The sequence below is a fragment of the Suricata suricatta genome, chromosome 6, assembly GCF_006229205.1.
Source record: "Suricata suricatta isolate VVHF042 chromosome 6, meerkat_22Aug2017_6uvM2_HiC, whole genome shotgun sequence".
Classification (NCBI taxonomy): Eukaryota; Metazoa; Chordata; class Mammalia; order Carnivora; family Herpestidae; genus Suricata; species Suricata suricatta.
The window spans coordinates 83,424,199-83,440,135 of NC_043705.1; the positions used below are offsets into that span (position 1 = coordinate 83,424,199).

The 15,937-nt window shown below is 40.0% G+C and overlaps 1 protein-coding gene across 1 annotated transcript in view; it reads right to left on the reverse strand.

Moving 5' to 3' along the window:
* Positions 1 to 14,871, reverse strand: part of LOC115293485 (renin receptor-like) — a 63,292-nt gene extending 48,421 nt beyond the window's left edge. The window contains 4 exon segments of the mRNA XM_029941239.1: positions 2,197 to 3,186; positions 3,188 to 3,253; positions 14,324 to 14,355; positions 14,802 to 14,871. Of these exon segments, the coding sequence (XP_029797099.1) occupies positions 2,197 to 3,186; positions 3,188 to 3,253; positions 14,324 to 14,355; positions 14,802 to 14,871 (1,158 nt within the window).
* Between the last annotated feature and the right edge of the window lie 1,066 nt (positions 14,872 to 15,937).

Here is a 15,937-nt window from a genome sequence, read left to right on the forward strand (position 1 = left end):
GTCTTCTCAGGTCTTGCTTAAGCATGGACAGATTCCTGGGCAGACATAGCCGAATGCATGCACTTAACCTTCTAGATTCTTGGGAATATGTCAGAGCTTCTCAAAGTCCCTATGGATAATATCTTATTCCCTATATTTTTCTTTAAATTTTTTGGGTTAGCCTGTTGTTTAAACTAACTTTATCGCCCCTGGTGGCCACAGATGTGTAAACAATTACCACTAATTGTTTTGATAAAAACTGCTGGTGAAAAGGCTTTTTCTACTAGATGAGCTCTATTCTAAAGACAGCCATGTAACTAGCATATTTCAGGGAACTACCAGACAAGTCAAACACTGACAGTTCTCTGGGAATGAGGCTTTGAAGGAGCTCCAACTCCATTCTACAACCTCCAGTGGCTACCAGGTTGCCAGTTTTCAACATAGTCTGCTGTTTACTTTCAAAGCTATCATGGAGCTCTAGAGGAGGGATGGGAACAGGACAAGTTAAAATACATAAATCTCACTGTTTTTACTGAGATCAGCCATTTTTTCTTGAATAAACACTTCCCATTTTGCTATGTCTTTGGTTAAATATCTAAAGTTCTGAAAAAAAGTTGACTCTGATGATTTATTCCAGTTTTCTTACTAATTTTATAAAGAATTTTTGGAAGTTCTTACTCTCCTATTTTCTCTGACATTTCTCTTTAGTAGCATATTTGGGGTGACATATTTTGCCACTCTAATGATTGTGTCCAATTACTGTATTTTTGGATGGCTAACTCCTCCTCATCCTTAAGACTCGGCTCAAGGGTCGCTTTCATTGGAGCCATGGAATGCTTTGTGCAAATTAAATTTGACAGAGAAGCTAATTGAGTGAATCAGATGCTATCCCAGCTGCTCTTGTCCAATGAGTGAATGAGAACTGGATGCATGCCAGGTCAGCATTCACTTTTTCTGGGTTCCCCCAACTTCTCCCACATAGTTTCTAAAAGCCTGAGGCTCTCCAGATCATGGCCTATTCTAAGCTAGATGAATGCTTGGTGAGAATTTCAAAAAGTAGATTTAAGCAGTAGGCAGTCAATTGGGCTAGAATGCATCTAGATCCCTTTTAAACAGAAACTGTGTGTTCTCTTGAATGAAAAGGATGAACAATTACTCTGATAATTCACTAAAAAATCCATAATACCTTCTAGAAAATTATGGAAATACGTAAATTACTGATATATACTCCCCAGAAGAATAGTTACTACCAATTTGAAATACAAATATAAGCAACATTTTAATTGATTATGAAGAATCTTGTGAAGAAATGTCAGCTAAATGAATCTTGAAGACCATTGGCATGGTATATTGGCTACTACTGCTTTGGATCCCATCTTAGGTTTTCAAAATTTTTTGGAATCATTATTAACTTTATTTGTCACTCTTTATAGACATTGGTCCACTTCTGCATGAAAAGTAGGGAGCATCTTCTTCCACTTAATATTCTAGAGAATGATGTTGTACCACAAAGCATTAATAGTAACTTACACAAGGGGAAAAGTTACTAAAAGTTTTTATATCCAGGCCCCAAGATGTACCCCAAATGTTGGTTTTTGTGGATATAATTATAGGTATCTATAACTCCGCAAAGTTAGTTTCTTTTTAGATCAGTGTAGACCACCATGGTCTGCATCACCAAACTTTCAGGAGAGGTTAAAAACAGCTATCCTCTGTCAATCAGATGCTGTGCCCAATCTCAGTAACTGTAATAAGCACTTTCATAGTTTAGGGTTACGTGAAGTTAAAAAGCTTCTATCTTGTTGCAGAGATATTTACATCAAATTAAGACATTTACAAATGGTTCATAGGGTATAACAGCCCAAATATCATTTTCACAAACTATCCTGTGTAAGGAAGTTGTTAAACACTCATAAGTTTCTCTAATTCAGTGCATTTTCCCAACATAAATAGCACAAGCTATTCTAAATGTTTTACATTTATTTCAGTGCACATTTCCAAATGTTAAATGGAATGAAATTATATTAAATGGTTATATCATATTTGAGCATATTCTAGAATCTAATCACACAAATCAGTTCACATCAATATTATAGTTCACTTTAAAAGAACACCACAGGCACACAGAACAAACATTTTTTTCTGTTTTATGAATTTAAAGTATACCATCTACTTTCAACTGCACTAAAAGATTTAACAAAACAGCCAATGTCCAACCCCCTTTTCTAAGTTTGGCATAAGGAAAGTTAAATCCATTCGAATCTTCTGGTTTGTCATACTATAAATAATGCTGTCATATCCAAGATCCATGTTGCAGATATTGTAAGAGTTCACAGTCACAGCCAGGGCCAAGGCAATCATTATCCAAAGTACCATGTTGAAAACCACTGGATACTCAAGGTTATACTTATATGCAAGGTTATAGGCGCTTGATGGATTCCTCTCCTGTTTTGCCTCAAGAATAGTTCTTGTCTTCCTCACAACAGATGTGTCAAATGATCTGACGGTCACTAACTCTACCACAGCATTCCCACCGTAAAGGTTGTACGTGTCATCTGCAAACTTTTGCAGAGCATCGACAAGGATCTTGGAAGCATCTCTGAATTGTTCAGAGTCTGCCCTATAATGCTTCCCAATTTCATCCAGATCTGCCAGCTCCAGCAAATATAAATCAGGAGAATGATCCTTGACTAGATGCTTATATCGAGACAACAAACTTAAAATATCATGTAGCACTTGCAATTCAGAAAGAAAGAGCAGATCAGCTTCATTGTTCCTACTCAGAGAATTGAGGGGAAGTGAATTGAGAACAGAGTTTTCATGAAACAGGTGATTGCAGAGCTGTCGTAATGTTACTGAGAGATCTTCAAAAACTGAGTTAGCCTTCCCTGCCATATACACTCTCTCCTCACTGGGAGCCAACTGCAAAACTAAAGGAGTTTCTTCAGAAAATAAGGAGTGAATGGAATTTGCAACGCTGTCAAGACTAAAAGGAGCTGCATTCTCCAGAGGGTATGAAATGGCACTGCCTGGGGGTAGAGCAAGTTTGTCTACTCCCTTCACCAACACCTTAACGGTAGCCCAAGGACAATACAACAGGTTACCCACCACATGTGCTAGCCAAGAAAGGTCTTCTTTAACAGGGAGGCCCATGAACAATGCAGCCATGTCTGGGAGTCGCTCTCCTGGTATAGGCCAATTTCCATCTCAGAAAAACCACAGACCTTGGTGATCTTCATATACTAAACTCATTCCCCAAAACACCAAAGCCACTCTTTATTATAAAATGGAATCTGGATCTCCTCCCTCAACTTCAGAAAACTCTTGACTCTCAAATTTGCAATCTTTCAGAGGAGAATTTGCACAAGAGTGACTTTAAAGAGATCATCTTTCCATACTCTGTGTCTTAAGAAATAGCATCCTTCTTTGAGTGAGGGGTGAATAGCTTCTTAGGTTTTCAAATTTAGACAATTTATATGAATCAACCTGAACATCCCCTGGGACATGTGAGCACTATTTTGGAGACCAGAGTATTGAATTTTTTAAAGTGGCCTTTAATGGTATTTCTAAGAGAATTTATAATATTTTTAATATGCAGAATTAGAAAACTGGGCATTTGTTGGCTTTATGTAATTTATTAATTAACACAACACATGTATAAACTGGTATAACATGTATTGTACAGAAAAAGCTGTTGGCAAAGTAATATGAAAAAATTAGTTGTTGACTATGGTTCTCATAATAGTTCAAACAACTCACGCACTTTTGAGACAAAACAACCAAAAAAATGTAGACTTATGGGATAATTATGCAACATGTTCTTTTATATCTAAAGTTTTAAAGCAAAGCAAAGAGAAATTGCAACTGGCCAATTATCCTGTGAACTTTGTCATTGAAGAAATCTAGCCTTAATGACTCATGAGAGAATAAAATGCTATTCTAAAGTCAGATATTTTTGCTTGAATAATTCAGACAATTTCATTCATTTTTCACTTAACATTATCCATAAAATAATTTACATAAGAGGTTTAAAAAAAAGAACTAATTGAGGCATTCAAGACAAAAAGTAAGACATTCCAAAGCAAAATGAAAATTTATTGATCATTTTAAAAATAACTGTATATTTTGAAATAGTTTAAGATTCAAATGAAATTGCAAAGACAATGCAGAGGTTCCCATGTTCCCTTCACCCAGCTTTATCCAGTGTGAATAATATCTTACATAGCCATTATACATGCCCAAACCAGAGTTGCATAACTCTTAATCGCCTCATCCACATTGAACATATAAAAGCATCAGGTTGCTAGAGATCAAAATAAAGGATTTTTATAGGGTGATATTTATTTAAAGAGAACTCCGGGTATGCTCTGTGTTCCCCATAATGCTCTGTCCTCATGTGTTGCAGATCTGTAACAAATGGATATTTTATATTATTTCCAAGAGTCTCCCCACCTGTCAAAAAAACCTATAGGGGAGGGGGGAAAAAAGCCCTTATGGTAAGCTTATGGGTTTTTTGGTTTGGCTTCAGTTATTGGTTATTAGAGAATTTTATCATTCTCTAATTCAAGAGAGTATTCAACAAACAAAAGTTATTTTTTTCCCCAGGTAACTGAGATATAAGAATTAAAAGGCAAAATTTCTTTCTCTTTAAATCTCCCATAGGAACATCTCTAATTCTGTCTCTACTTTGTGGTTCTCTCATCCCTACTTCACATTAGCAAACTTGTCACTGAAATCTACTAGGGAGAAAAGAGGAACGGCAGTAAGGAGGCCAGGGTGGTTTCTATCGGAGCACAGACCAAATGTCTGCAGGTGTGTACCCTGGGAAGTCATGCTTTATCACTAACCCCCTTCCCGTCCCCATAACTCACCTCACTTGGCAGCAGACTGCTAACCCTGCATCACCCACAACCTCTCCAGCCAGGTGAACCTCTTTTTCTTATTGACCTTTTCAGGTTTGTGTTATTGTTGTTGACCTTGTTTTCAATTTATCTTAGTATTTCCTACTTTACATTGCAGAGTGCCTTGACCACAATAGGAACTCAACAAATATCTACTGAAAGGATGGATTCCTTCCATAAAGAAGGGAACCCGAAGGATGACTAATAAAGGCAACTAGTCACATAATTTTAAAACATTATCCTTTAATATTTGGACATTTCAGCAATAGTTTTTATCAATTACATGGATAGTTACTTTAATATACCACATCACTCTTTGCACATGTGTGGAACCCAATATTTGTATACACAAACAGCAGGTAACCCCAGCTGGATAAAAAATAACCATATTCATAGAAAATATATAAATGAATACAAAAGATACTATTATCAGTATTATTTCTGGGGAGTGAGAAAAAGGAACTGTAAGGATCAGTGAAGTCACTAAACTGTACTTTTTGCTGTACACATTTCTGCACTCTTTTAATTTTTATGAGCATGTATTACTTTTCCATTTCAATTGCCAAGATTATATTAACTAAGCAGAAAACTAAGCAGAGGTGCTGTGGTCCTGAATATTTGATCTTCTATCTTTCATTGACTCAGAGCAGAAGATACAAAATCAAATGTCTCCAGGGCACAGGCAGGTAATGTAACTAAGCAAATTGGACTGTGGATTGTGGCAAGTGAGGCGGTGCCTGCTCTGTCTAAAGTGGCCAGGTACGACCCAGTTCTAGCCAGTTGATGTCATGTAAAAAGATGGGTCTAATGCTGTCATATAACCCAGTTTCCAAGAGAAATGAGAAATCCGGAGATTTCAGGGGCAAAATGTCCTGATTTTTATTTATTTTTATTTTTTAGTGTTTATTTGTTTTTGAGAGATAGAATGAAAGAGAGAGCACATGAGTAGGGGAGGAGCAGAGAGAGGGGGAAACACAGAATCTGAAGCAGGCTCCAGGCTCTGAGCTGTCAGCACAGAGCCTGACACAGGACTTGAACTCACAAACCATCAGATAATGACATGAGCTAAAGTTGGACAACCAACCAACTAAGCCACCAAGGCATCCCCAAATTTCCTGATTGTTAAATGAAAGCAATTGATTTAAAATTTTTTTGGTTAACATGAAGATCCAATAAACCATGTCAGTGGCCTAAATCTAACCTATGGATCACCAGTTTGTAAACTCTGACTTCAATAGTAGTCTGGAATGGTTTGTTGTTGTTGTTGCTGTTTTTCAAAAATAGATGAAGATGTTCCAGGAACTTGGCTTATGTCTTGCTTGTTTTCCTTTTATCTAAAACAGCAGAGCCTACAAAGGACTCTAGGTATCTCCATGATGTATGAGCAGTAGGACCCAGAAACTATTGAGCTTCTGCAGGGTTGTAAACTGATTGCCATTAACTGAGCATTCCGGGGCCAGTCATAAAGAATACAGTCTTGGGCAGGGTGGCAGTGCTTCCTGAAAGGGCTGTGAAGGCCAAGACCTGAAATGAGGTTAATAAAAAAACATAATCAAATTGGTGGCAGGGAGCAGCCTTCAAATCTTAGAGTTGTGGTCAGTTGGATTATAAACTATAAAATAGGGCGCCTTGGTGACTCAGTCAGTTAGTGTCCAACTTCAGCTCAGGTCATGATCTCACTGTTTGTGAGTTCAGGCCCCACATCAGGCTCTGTGCTGACAGCTCAGAGCCTGGAGCCTGCTTCAGATTCTGTGTCTCCCTCTCTCTCTGCCCATCCCTTGCTCGTGCTCTGTCTCTCTCTCTCTAAAAAAACAAAAACAAACAACAACAACAAAAAAACCCCTCTAAAATAGTCATGAAAGCAAAATTCAGGATATGCCTAATGCAATATTTGGGTATGAGCAAAGGTCAAGACATAAAAACATTCCTTTCTACATACAAACAATGGGAAAGCAGATAAATATTTGAGAGTTTGAGTCCCTTCTAACTTCAGGACTAGTAGTCAAGATTGAGCTGTATGGAAGGGATAATCTAGGATAGCCCAATGGAGTCCTATTTTCCACTTCAATCATTTTTCACACTATTCAATAAAGACCATAAAGATAGTACAGTTACCTGGCAAATGAACTCTTCTGAGCCACTTGCTCAAGTAAGGTATCATGCCAGATATGTTCCCCTTATACATACTAATATCCACCATGTGATTTACCATCACTTGCTATTGAAAAGTTGGCTAAAAAACAAGAAAGAAACCGAACATTAACCAACAAGGGTCCTCAAAGCATTCAAAATCATCTTCACAAGGCCAGGCAATAAGGATCACAAAGGAACACCTCTCCTTCCACATAGCACATGTGGATCCTACTTGGCACCCAATACTGAGAAAATGGACTCTCGGGTTCTTCAATTAAAATAGTTGATGTCTCTGGCCCTTTAAAGCAGCAAATAAACACAACACAGCACTTGGTAGACACTCCATGATTTTATCAAGGGATAAATGTGAGTAGTAGAAAGAAAGCATAGCTAAAATTATTATCCAGTTGCCTAATAGGGAGAGAGAAGAGAGAAAGATACCCTGAAAAGTTGACACAAGACTTAAAATAACATCTGGGTCTTGGGGCACCTGGGTGACTCGGTCAGTTGACTCTTGATTTCAGCTTGGGTCAGGATCCCAGGGTTGTGGGATTGAGCCTCACCTTGGGCTCCATGCTGAGTGTGGAACCTGCTTGAGATTCTCTCTCTCTCTCTCTCTCTCTCTCTCTCTCTCTCTCTCTCTCTCTCCCTCCGTCACTCTCTTCCTCTGCCCCTCTCCCCAGCTTGCACTCTCAATCTCTCTCAAACAAAATCTTTAAAAACTTAAGAAATAATAAAATAACATCTGAGTCTAAAAATATTAGAGGTAAGAATCAAGCTCCTAGACCATCACTGTATACTGCACAGTGCCAAGCAGCTGCTCTTCGTTGGTTAAGAGGGTCCATTGGGAGACCAGGGCACCTGGATTCCACTGTTACCAACTGGCTGGGTGAAATTGGACAAGTAGCTTAAGAGAGGTTAAGCTAAGGATTCAATGAGTTAACACTTGCGAAAAAAGCAAACCTTAGAGGAGTGCCAAGTAAATAAAAAATACTCAATAAAGTTACCTGTAGATAAGAATACTGTATTATCATACAAAAGAGTAGGTTATATTCAGGATAACCTAATTAATAAGGCAAAAATTAAGTAACAAATGTATGGAAGACCTTCCAAAATTATTAAAACAAAAAGTTTTGGTTTGTAGAGAACTAAGTTTTTAGCTCTCTGGAAAAGCCATGTGAAATATTTCACTGATGAGCATGCCAGCATAGCTCGGCACAGCGTTCTGGAGACACTGGAACCAACACTTGACTAGAGCCTCAGCTTTCTCACATTAGCTGTGCAGCTCTGACAAGGCACTTGAGTCTGCTTTATACTTCTCATCTATAAAATTAAGATTATTAAAACTACATTACGATTTTTTGGACCCTGTAAACATTTGCCTTCATGGGCCTCTTCTTCCATAAAATAATAATACAAACTATATTTTAAAGCTGCACTGGTCTAAGGACATATAATCCAGGCTGGATTCCTTATCATATATTTAATATTATTGTATTCAATTTTTGTCTCCTGACTTTGAAAGAAGTTAAAGCGTTTTCTTCATGGACCCTAGCCAGGCACTGTGCCCACTGAATAAGCCAGCCCTGATTGTCAGGAGTACTAAATTCATCATTGTTGGTAAAGCACTTGGAACGATGTCTGACACTATAGTAAGCACTATATGAGTGTTTGTTAAATAAATAAAAATGTACAGTGTCAGACAAGGCAAGTGCTACTTTCTTGCAGACTTCCTCCTGTTCCCTCTGCTACTCCAATAAGTAAATTCTGCTTCGAACTATGGTTAAAAGCTTTCCCACTACTCACCTGTAGTTAACATTAGCAACTGAAACCCTGAAGGCTTCAGCATAAATTAAGAGTACAAACTGTGTATAAATTCCATTTTGTTAAAAATAAGTGGAGGTGGTAAGGATTGTTTGCACCTCTCAAACCCTGAACAACATCGGAGGCATCAGCTACTCAAGGTATCCCAAATGGGGAGAATTTGCTTTCTAGCTTCCAATCTTCTTTATCAGGAACAGCAGTTCATATCCATGTACCTCTTATATAGCTAAAGACACCAAACTTAAGAAACTATAAAGGGTTTTTTTCTCCCACACAGGTTCACACACACATGCATGCACACACACACACAAGCATGTTATAAAACAGTCTTCTTTTCAAGAATTACTCACATTAACGGTATCTGGCTGGCTCGTTGGCTGAGCATCTAACTTCAGCTCAGGTCATGATCTGCAGTTTGTGGGTTCAAGCCCCATGTCAGGCTCTGTGCTATCAGTGTGGATCTCATTGGGGATTCTCTGTCGCCCTCTCTCTCTCGCTGCCTCTTCCCTACTTGCATTCTCTCTCTCAAAAATATATAAACATTTTTTAAAAAGAATTACATTAAATGCCTAACAGACAACTTAAATTTTATTATGTTAATTCATTCCATTATACAAGAGGGCCAAAACATTTCAGTCCTCTGTAAACTCCTTGAGGATCAGGAAAATGTATGATGGCCCTTATTTCCCCTCTCAAGGACTAACGTGGGCTTAGAACATAGTCAACACTGTTTGGTCTCACTTTTGACCATTTGAGTGAGACAGACCCCCACCCACACACAAAACAAGATTGAAACACCAACCACTGTTTAAACTTATATTCAGAATACCCTAGCTATGCTTTCTTTTTTTACTTCAACTTTCTTCAGTTTCTCTTATCTCCCCTGCTTCAAACTCCCAAGTCTGGCCTCCACACTCAACCCATGGATTTGGGGTTCACCCTTATGCCCCCCTGTGTTCTAATGTCAGCCTAGCTGACTCCTTGAACAGTCATTAACCAGTGTTGGCCACAAACTTTGTGGGACCTGGTGCAAAATGAAAATGTAGGGCCTCTCATTTAAAAAGAAAAAGAAATAGCTATTTCTTTATTTTGTGGTCTCTCTTGACTTGTCATGGTGTTTTCTCTTTACTGTTTGATGTCGCACTCCCTTGAGCTTGAGGATACATGTGGAATGAGTGAAGCCCAGTCCCACAATTCAACAAGTGGCACATGGGCAGCGGACACACCTCACCCCAAACCTTCCTGCTTTATACCCAGGCCCCAACCGGGGCACAGATGTCAGTGGTTGCTGGAAACCCTGGCAGCTGAGAAGCAGGAAGCAGGAGATGGTGAAAAACAGAATCGCTTATGAGCCGAGGCCACAAGTCCCTGACATGCTCCGTGGTCCCATTTGACTTCACTTATAGAACATAAATTCAAAAATAAAAGTATTAAAAATTTCAAGATAGCAATTGCAAACATTAAGCTTTAAGCACAGGATCCTTCTGAGCTGTGGGCCCTGTGCAATGGTTGCATGCTCATGATGTGAAAGCCCTGCCCTCCCACATTTGAATTTCTGATCCACACCTGCGAGCTAAAAATCCAATCCCCATTTGAGCCTCTTGGCCAGCACCCTGGTCCTCTATGAGGGAATCTGATTCAGACACTGTCTTTCACAAACAATGTAAACTTAATAACCAGAATTCCAGAACTCAGTCCAGTATCTTTTGGGCCTCTTGCTGTATTGTGTGTCTGACTTCCTGGAAATGTACTCAACATGAACGAGTACCTCAGGACTGGAAATGAACAAGCCTTTACTTTTCTCGTGCTAGTCTCTGCTTCCCTTTCCGGAAGCACTTCCAAGTGCCTGAGCTCCTAAGAGGAGTGTTGGACCAGATCTCAATACATGCACAAAACTAACAGGATATCCTTCATCCAAGACCTTTTCTTGTTATCTTTTTTCCTTCCTTTCTTTTCTCTAGCTCTGTCCTCTAACTCATATTTCAAGTTAGACTGCGGACAGTACAGGAAGTCCCTGATTATTCTTACAAGAGGCATTCTGACTCAGCCATGACAAGATAGAGAATCAAACAAAAGCCACTTGATGCCCTTTAGAGTAATCTGAGTAGGCTATATGGATTTCGGAGTAACCGGCCACGTGCTTCTGGCTGCAAGCTGCTAGATTTAATTTCCCAGCTACCAGTAAATATTAGATCTTCTACCAGTTCTCTGGAGAAATAAAAACAAGATGTACTCAAATAAACCATTTGTATTTCAGATGAACTGATAGTTGCTTTATCTTGAACACTAAAAAATTTGTTAGGCTGGGGCACCTGAGTGGTTCACTTGGTTAAGTATCTGACTCTTGATTTCAGCTCAGGTCATGATCTCACAGTTCATGAGCCAAGCCAATCAGATTCTCTCTCCTCAAAATTTCAGTCTTGATCAGAGGGACAATGTAAACAATTGTTGCTGAAACAATAGCAGGACCTTGAAAACACAATCCATTAGTCCTAGTATTTAGATGCCCCAAACTGCCATTGTTCTTTCTCCAAGCCTGATTTTTCCACTGCCCTCTCATTTTCTGAGCTATCCTATTTCCCTCAAATAGATCCTTTTATGTTTGTTTTTTGTGTTTGTGTGTGAGTATGTGTGCACACATGTGTGGGTTTGGGAGTTTTGGGCTTTTTTTGTTTTGTTTTGGGGGTGTTTTTTGTTTGTTTGTTTTGTTTTGTTTTTGCCAGGGCCTTGGTTCATTATCCTGCTTGCTTGCAGTGGAGGAATACTCACTGACTCCACAAACTGTATTGGCAAGGGAAAATCTAAGATTTCCTACAAACTTTACAGGACTCTCAGACAGGAAAAAGAGAACTGTCTTGTTCTATAATGCTTCCAGTTGCAGATGTCCAGGGGGAAGTCACAGGGAAGCAGACTGGAGCTTCTGTACATTCAGGGATTTTGTTCACCACCAGATCTGAAGTGCTCCGTACTGCTTGGCACAGCAGAGTTGCTAAATTAATATAAGGTTCATGAATAAATAGCAATAGATAAATAGTTTTTCAACAATTTGTTCAATACTGGAATTGCTACATCTTGAAACATTGAGCTCCTTGTCACTGCAGAGATTTAAATGGAACCTGGGGGCGCCTGCATGGCTCAGTCAGTTGAGCGTCTGACTCTCAGTCTCAGCTCAGGTCTTGATCTCAGGGTCATGAGCTCAAGCCCCACATTGGGCCATGTGCTGGGCGTGAAGCCTACTTTTAAAAAAAGTGAATGAATAAGTAGGACCTATATCTCTTCAGATGGAAAAAGAATTCTGCATTGAGCAAGTGGATTCCAAAATACATTGTAATTCATCTTTGTAATTTCACAATTGTTTCTTACTTATTCTTAGAAAATATATTTATTTATTTATAATTTTTTTATGTTTATGTATTTTAAGAGGGGAGGCAGAGAGAGAGGGAGAGAGAATCTCAAGCATGCTCTGTGCTGTCAGCACAGAGCCCAACATAGGGCTTGAACCCACAAACTGTGAGATCATGACCTGAGCCAAAATTAAGAGTCAGACACTTAACCAATTCAACCACCCAGGAGCCCCTAGAAAATTTATTTTAAAATAAAAATAGAACAGTCTATGCATTCAGGTAATATGTAGAGCAAAGGATAGATAATTAAAACAAAAGGTATGTGATAATTTTTCTATGTTAAGAGGGCATTTCTTTATAAGCCAGCCAAAGCTGTAGCAAGAGATGTAATCCACTGCGGGTCTTATTTGCGATGACCTACACTTGATCTATTTTTAGTCTCAAGAAAAGTGAAATAATAAGAAAATGGATAGTTTGTTGCCATGGTTATTCCCATCCACTACCCATTTTCCATCATTTCTAGTAACCCAGTTTCCCAGAGTGATATCTTAGGAGCCTAACTAAGGCTCTTTATTAAATGTGTTGCCCTGGTACCACCCTCCTCTGGCCACTTTTCATAGCCTCCCTTTGTCTTGCCAGACTTCAGCATGGCTGGGGAGTGGAAAATACCCAGCCTCAGGCTACTGAGATTTTTCAGTGTGGAGTAAGTCTCATTCTTGGTCACAACCACTTAAGGGTCTGAAGGGTTCTTGTGTTCCTGAATGTTAAAGATACATACTTCCCTGTGTTACCAGGGCAAAAAGCAATTGAGATTATGGCTTGCCATTTTCTTTAACATGGGTTTCACTGACTGTCTAAGTAGCACGTCTTGGCAGTAAAGGCAGGTTGAATTGAAGGCAACACAGTCTGGAGAGTATGCTTGCTACCTTGCGAAACTGAGCTAGACATCTGTCTTGGTTGCTTTAGATTTCTTTAGTAGTTAACACAGACACTACCTCTGCTTTTGGCAGAAACCCACGAGAATGGAAACAACCCATTTGGGGCCTCTTAAGAGATACTTTGTGGGGGAACTATGCTCCCTTGAAAAATTCTGATCTTTGTCGTAGCATGGTGTGGAAATTTGACTGTACTGACACACAATTTTTTTGAGGCATTGCTGGTGCCACATATCTACACATCTAAACACTAGGTGGCAACCTTGCCTTTCATGTCACCAACATGAGCTATGGGGGAATTCCATGGTGAACAAGAGATAGGGTGCTTGCTTTCGCAGAGCTTCCATGGAAGCAGAAGAGGTAGACATTAAACAAGCAAATAGAAATGATTTTAGATAATAGCTGCAATGAAAACATGACAACATAGTGTAATAGCAAGTGGGCACAAAGGGAAAAGGATGGTGGTCAGGAAAGACCCCCAGGAGCCAGTATATGACCCTCTGTCCAAATGAAGGGAAGGAGTTATTGGCGCCAAGAGCTAAGGAAACAGTGTTCAGGAGGAGAAAAAATCAGTGTAGTGGCCCTGGAGGGGACAAGCTTTGGGTATCAAAGAAATAGAAAGAAGCTAGTGTGGCTGGAGCATGGGGAGAGGAGGGAAGAACGGGATATGAGGCTAGAAGATAAGCAGGGGTCAGACCACACAAGGACAATGGGCCAAGGAAGGAGATAGTATTATGTTCCAAGCTCAATAGAAAACACTGGAGGAAGAGGTAGAAGGTGAGGGGAACTGAGTTCACCCTCACCATTATCACCCACAAGGATGTAATAAGCTCCTTACAGTGCTCACAGTGGACCAACTATTAAGAAAGCAGATTTGGTAGGGGTGCCTTGATGGCTCAGTTGGTTGAATGCCTGATTTGTGATCTCTGCTCAGGTCATGGGTTTGAGCCCTGCATCGAGCTCTGTGCTGATAGTGTGGAGCCTGCTTAGGATTCTGTCTCTCCCTCTTCCTCTTCTCTGCTTGCACTCTCCCTCCCTCTCTCAGAAATAAATTTTTTAAATTATTTTTTAATAGTTTATTATCAAATTGGTTTCCATATAACACCCAGTACTCAAATAAATAATTTTTAATAGCAGTTTGATATTAAATTATAGATTCCCCCCTAGGACCTCCCAAACAAGAACAGACTTTGAGGACACAGCACACCCCAATGAAGGCATCCTCTTCAATGTAGATCCCTGCAAGAAAAAGGCATAAGCAGAGGGGGAAAAAAATCAATTTTTTGAAACACTAAACACTGTGACAAGAAACCATTTCTTTCTGAGAACGTATTTTAACACACAAACCTTCTTTATGCCAGAAAGAAAAACAAAAGCGGTAGAATTTTTCCATCATGATATGCACAGATCAAATTCAGGCTCCAGGACACCTCAGCTCTGCGTGGCTCCCTTTGCCTGACACCTGACAACAAAGCTTTATGATAAACGGTGATGGCAACTAGCCGATAGATTTTTCTATTTAGTGCAGTAACTGAGGCATTTTTGCCAGAAGGCAAACATTCCAAAATAAATGCAGCCTTGCTCAGCTGGTCTCAAGCCTTTCCTTTTGATATAGCTGCACTGAGACCTCTTTGTGAGCCATTCTGCTCACTTAGCCTCACGGTGTGGCTCTGAGCTGCACTTACCTCTGGAGGCAGCAGGAGGAGGCTTTGCCTGCTTACCCCTGAGAACAAAGACAAAGGTGCAGGACTGCATTTTCCTGCAAACTTCATGGGTGCACACAGACACTCACATGGAGCTAAGCCCCCTTTTTAAGACTGCTCTGGATGAGTATTACCAACTGAGAAGCTGGCCCTTCAAAAAACAGAAATGAGGAATGTCTATCTAGTGGGGTCCATGTCCAAGTAGAGAGGACAGCCACTCTGTTAAGAGGATGGGTCGTTTTTTGTTTTTTTGGGTTTTTTTTTTTTTTTTTTTTTTTTACTTTTTAAAAAATGTTTATTTTTAAGAGAGAGAGAGAGAGAAAGACCGTGATCGGGAAAAGGGCAGAGAGGGAGACACAGAATCTGAAGCAGACTCCAGGCTCTGAGCTGTCAGCACAGAGCCCTGACCCAGGGCTCGAAATCACAAACTGTGAGATCATGACCTGAGCTGAAGTTGAACACTTAACCAACTAAGCCACCCAGGCGCCCCAAGAGGGTAGATCTTTGGGTGTTCTTACCAACAATAAAATGAATAATAATAACATTTAAAAGTTCAACTTCTTTCACCTAGCTTTCTATTTGGCCATGATTTTTATTCCTTTTGTTTTTATTTTATTTTTTTATTTGAGAGAGAGCGTGCAAGCGGGGGAGAGGGGCAAAGGGCGAGAGAAAAAGAAAGAGACAGTCTCAAGCAGGCTCCACACTGAGCGTGAAGCCCGACACAGGGCTCAGTCCCACAACCTCAGAATCAACCTGAGCCCAAATCAAGAGTCAGACACTCAACTGACTGAGTCACCCAGGTGCCCCTGGCCATGATTTTTAGATGGAGCTTAGGAATTATAGATTTCAAAGCCCTGGTGAGCCAGGTCATCCCTGGGCAGATCGAAGCTACCTCTCAAAGTGACATCTGGAGCAATGAGCCCCTGGATCCTTGAGGGTTTATGGAACACACATGCTTCTCCCATCTGCCTGAATACAGAAACTCTGACACCCCTGAGTGAGGCCTGGAAGGTTCAGGCCTGCCGTGGGTTACCATTCACTGCCCTCAGTATAATCAGAAGGGGCTAGACACAGACCATGCCATCCCTACCGGGAGGAGAGTGTGCAGTTAGAGATAT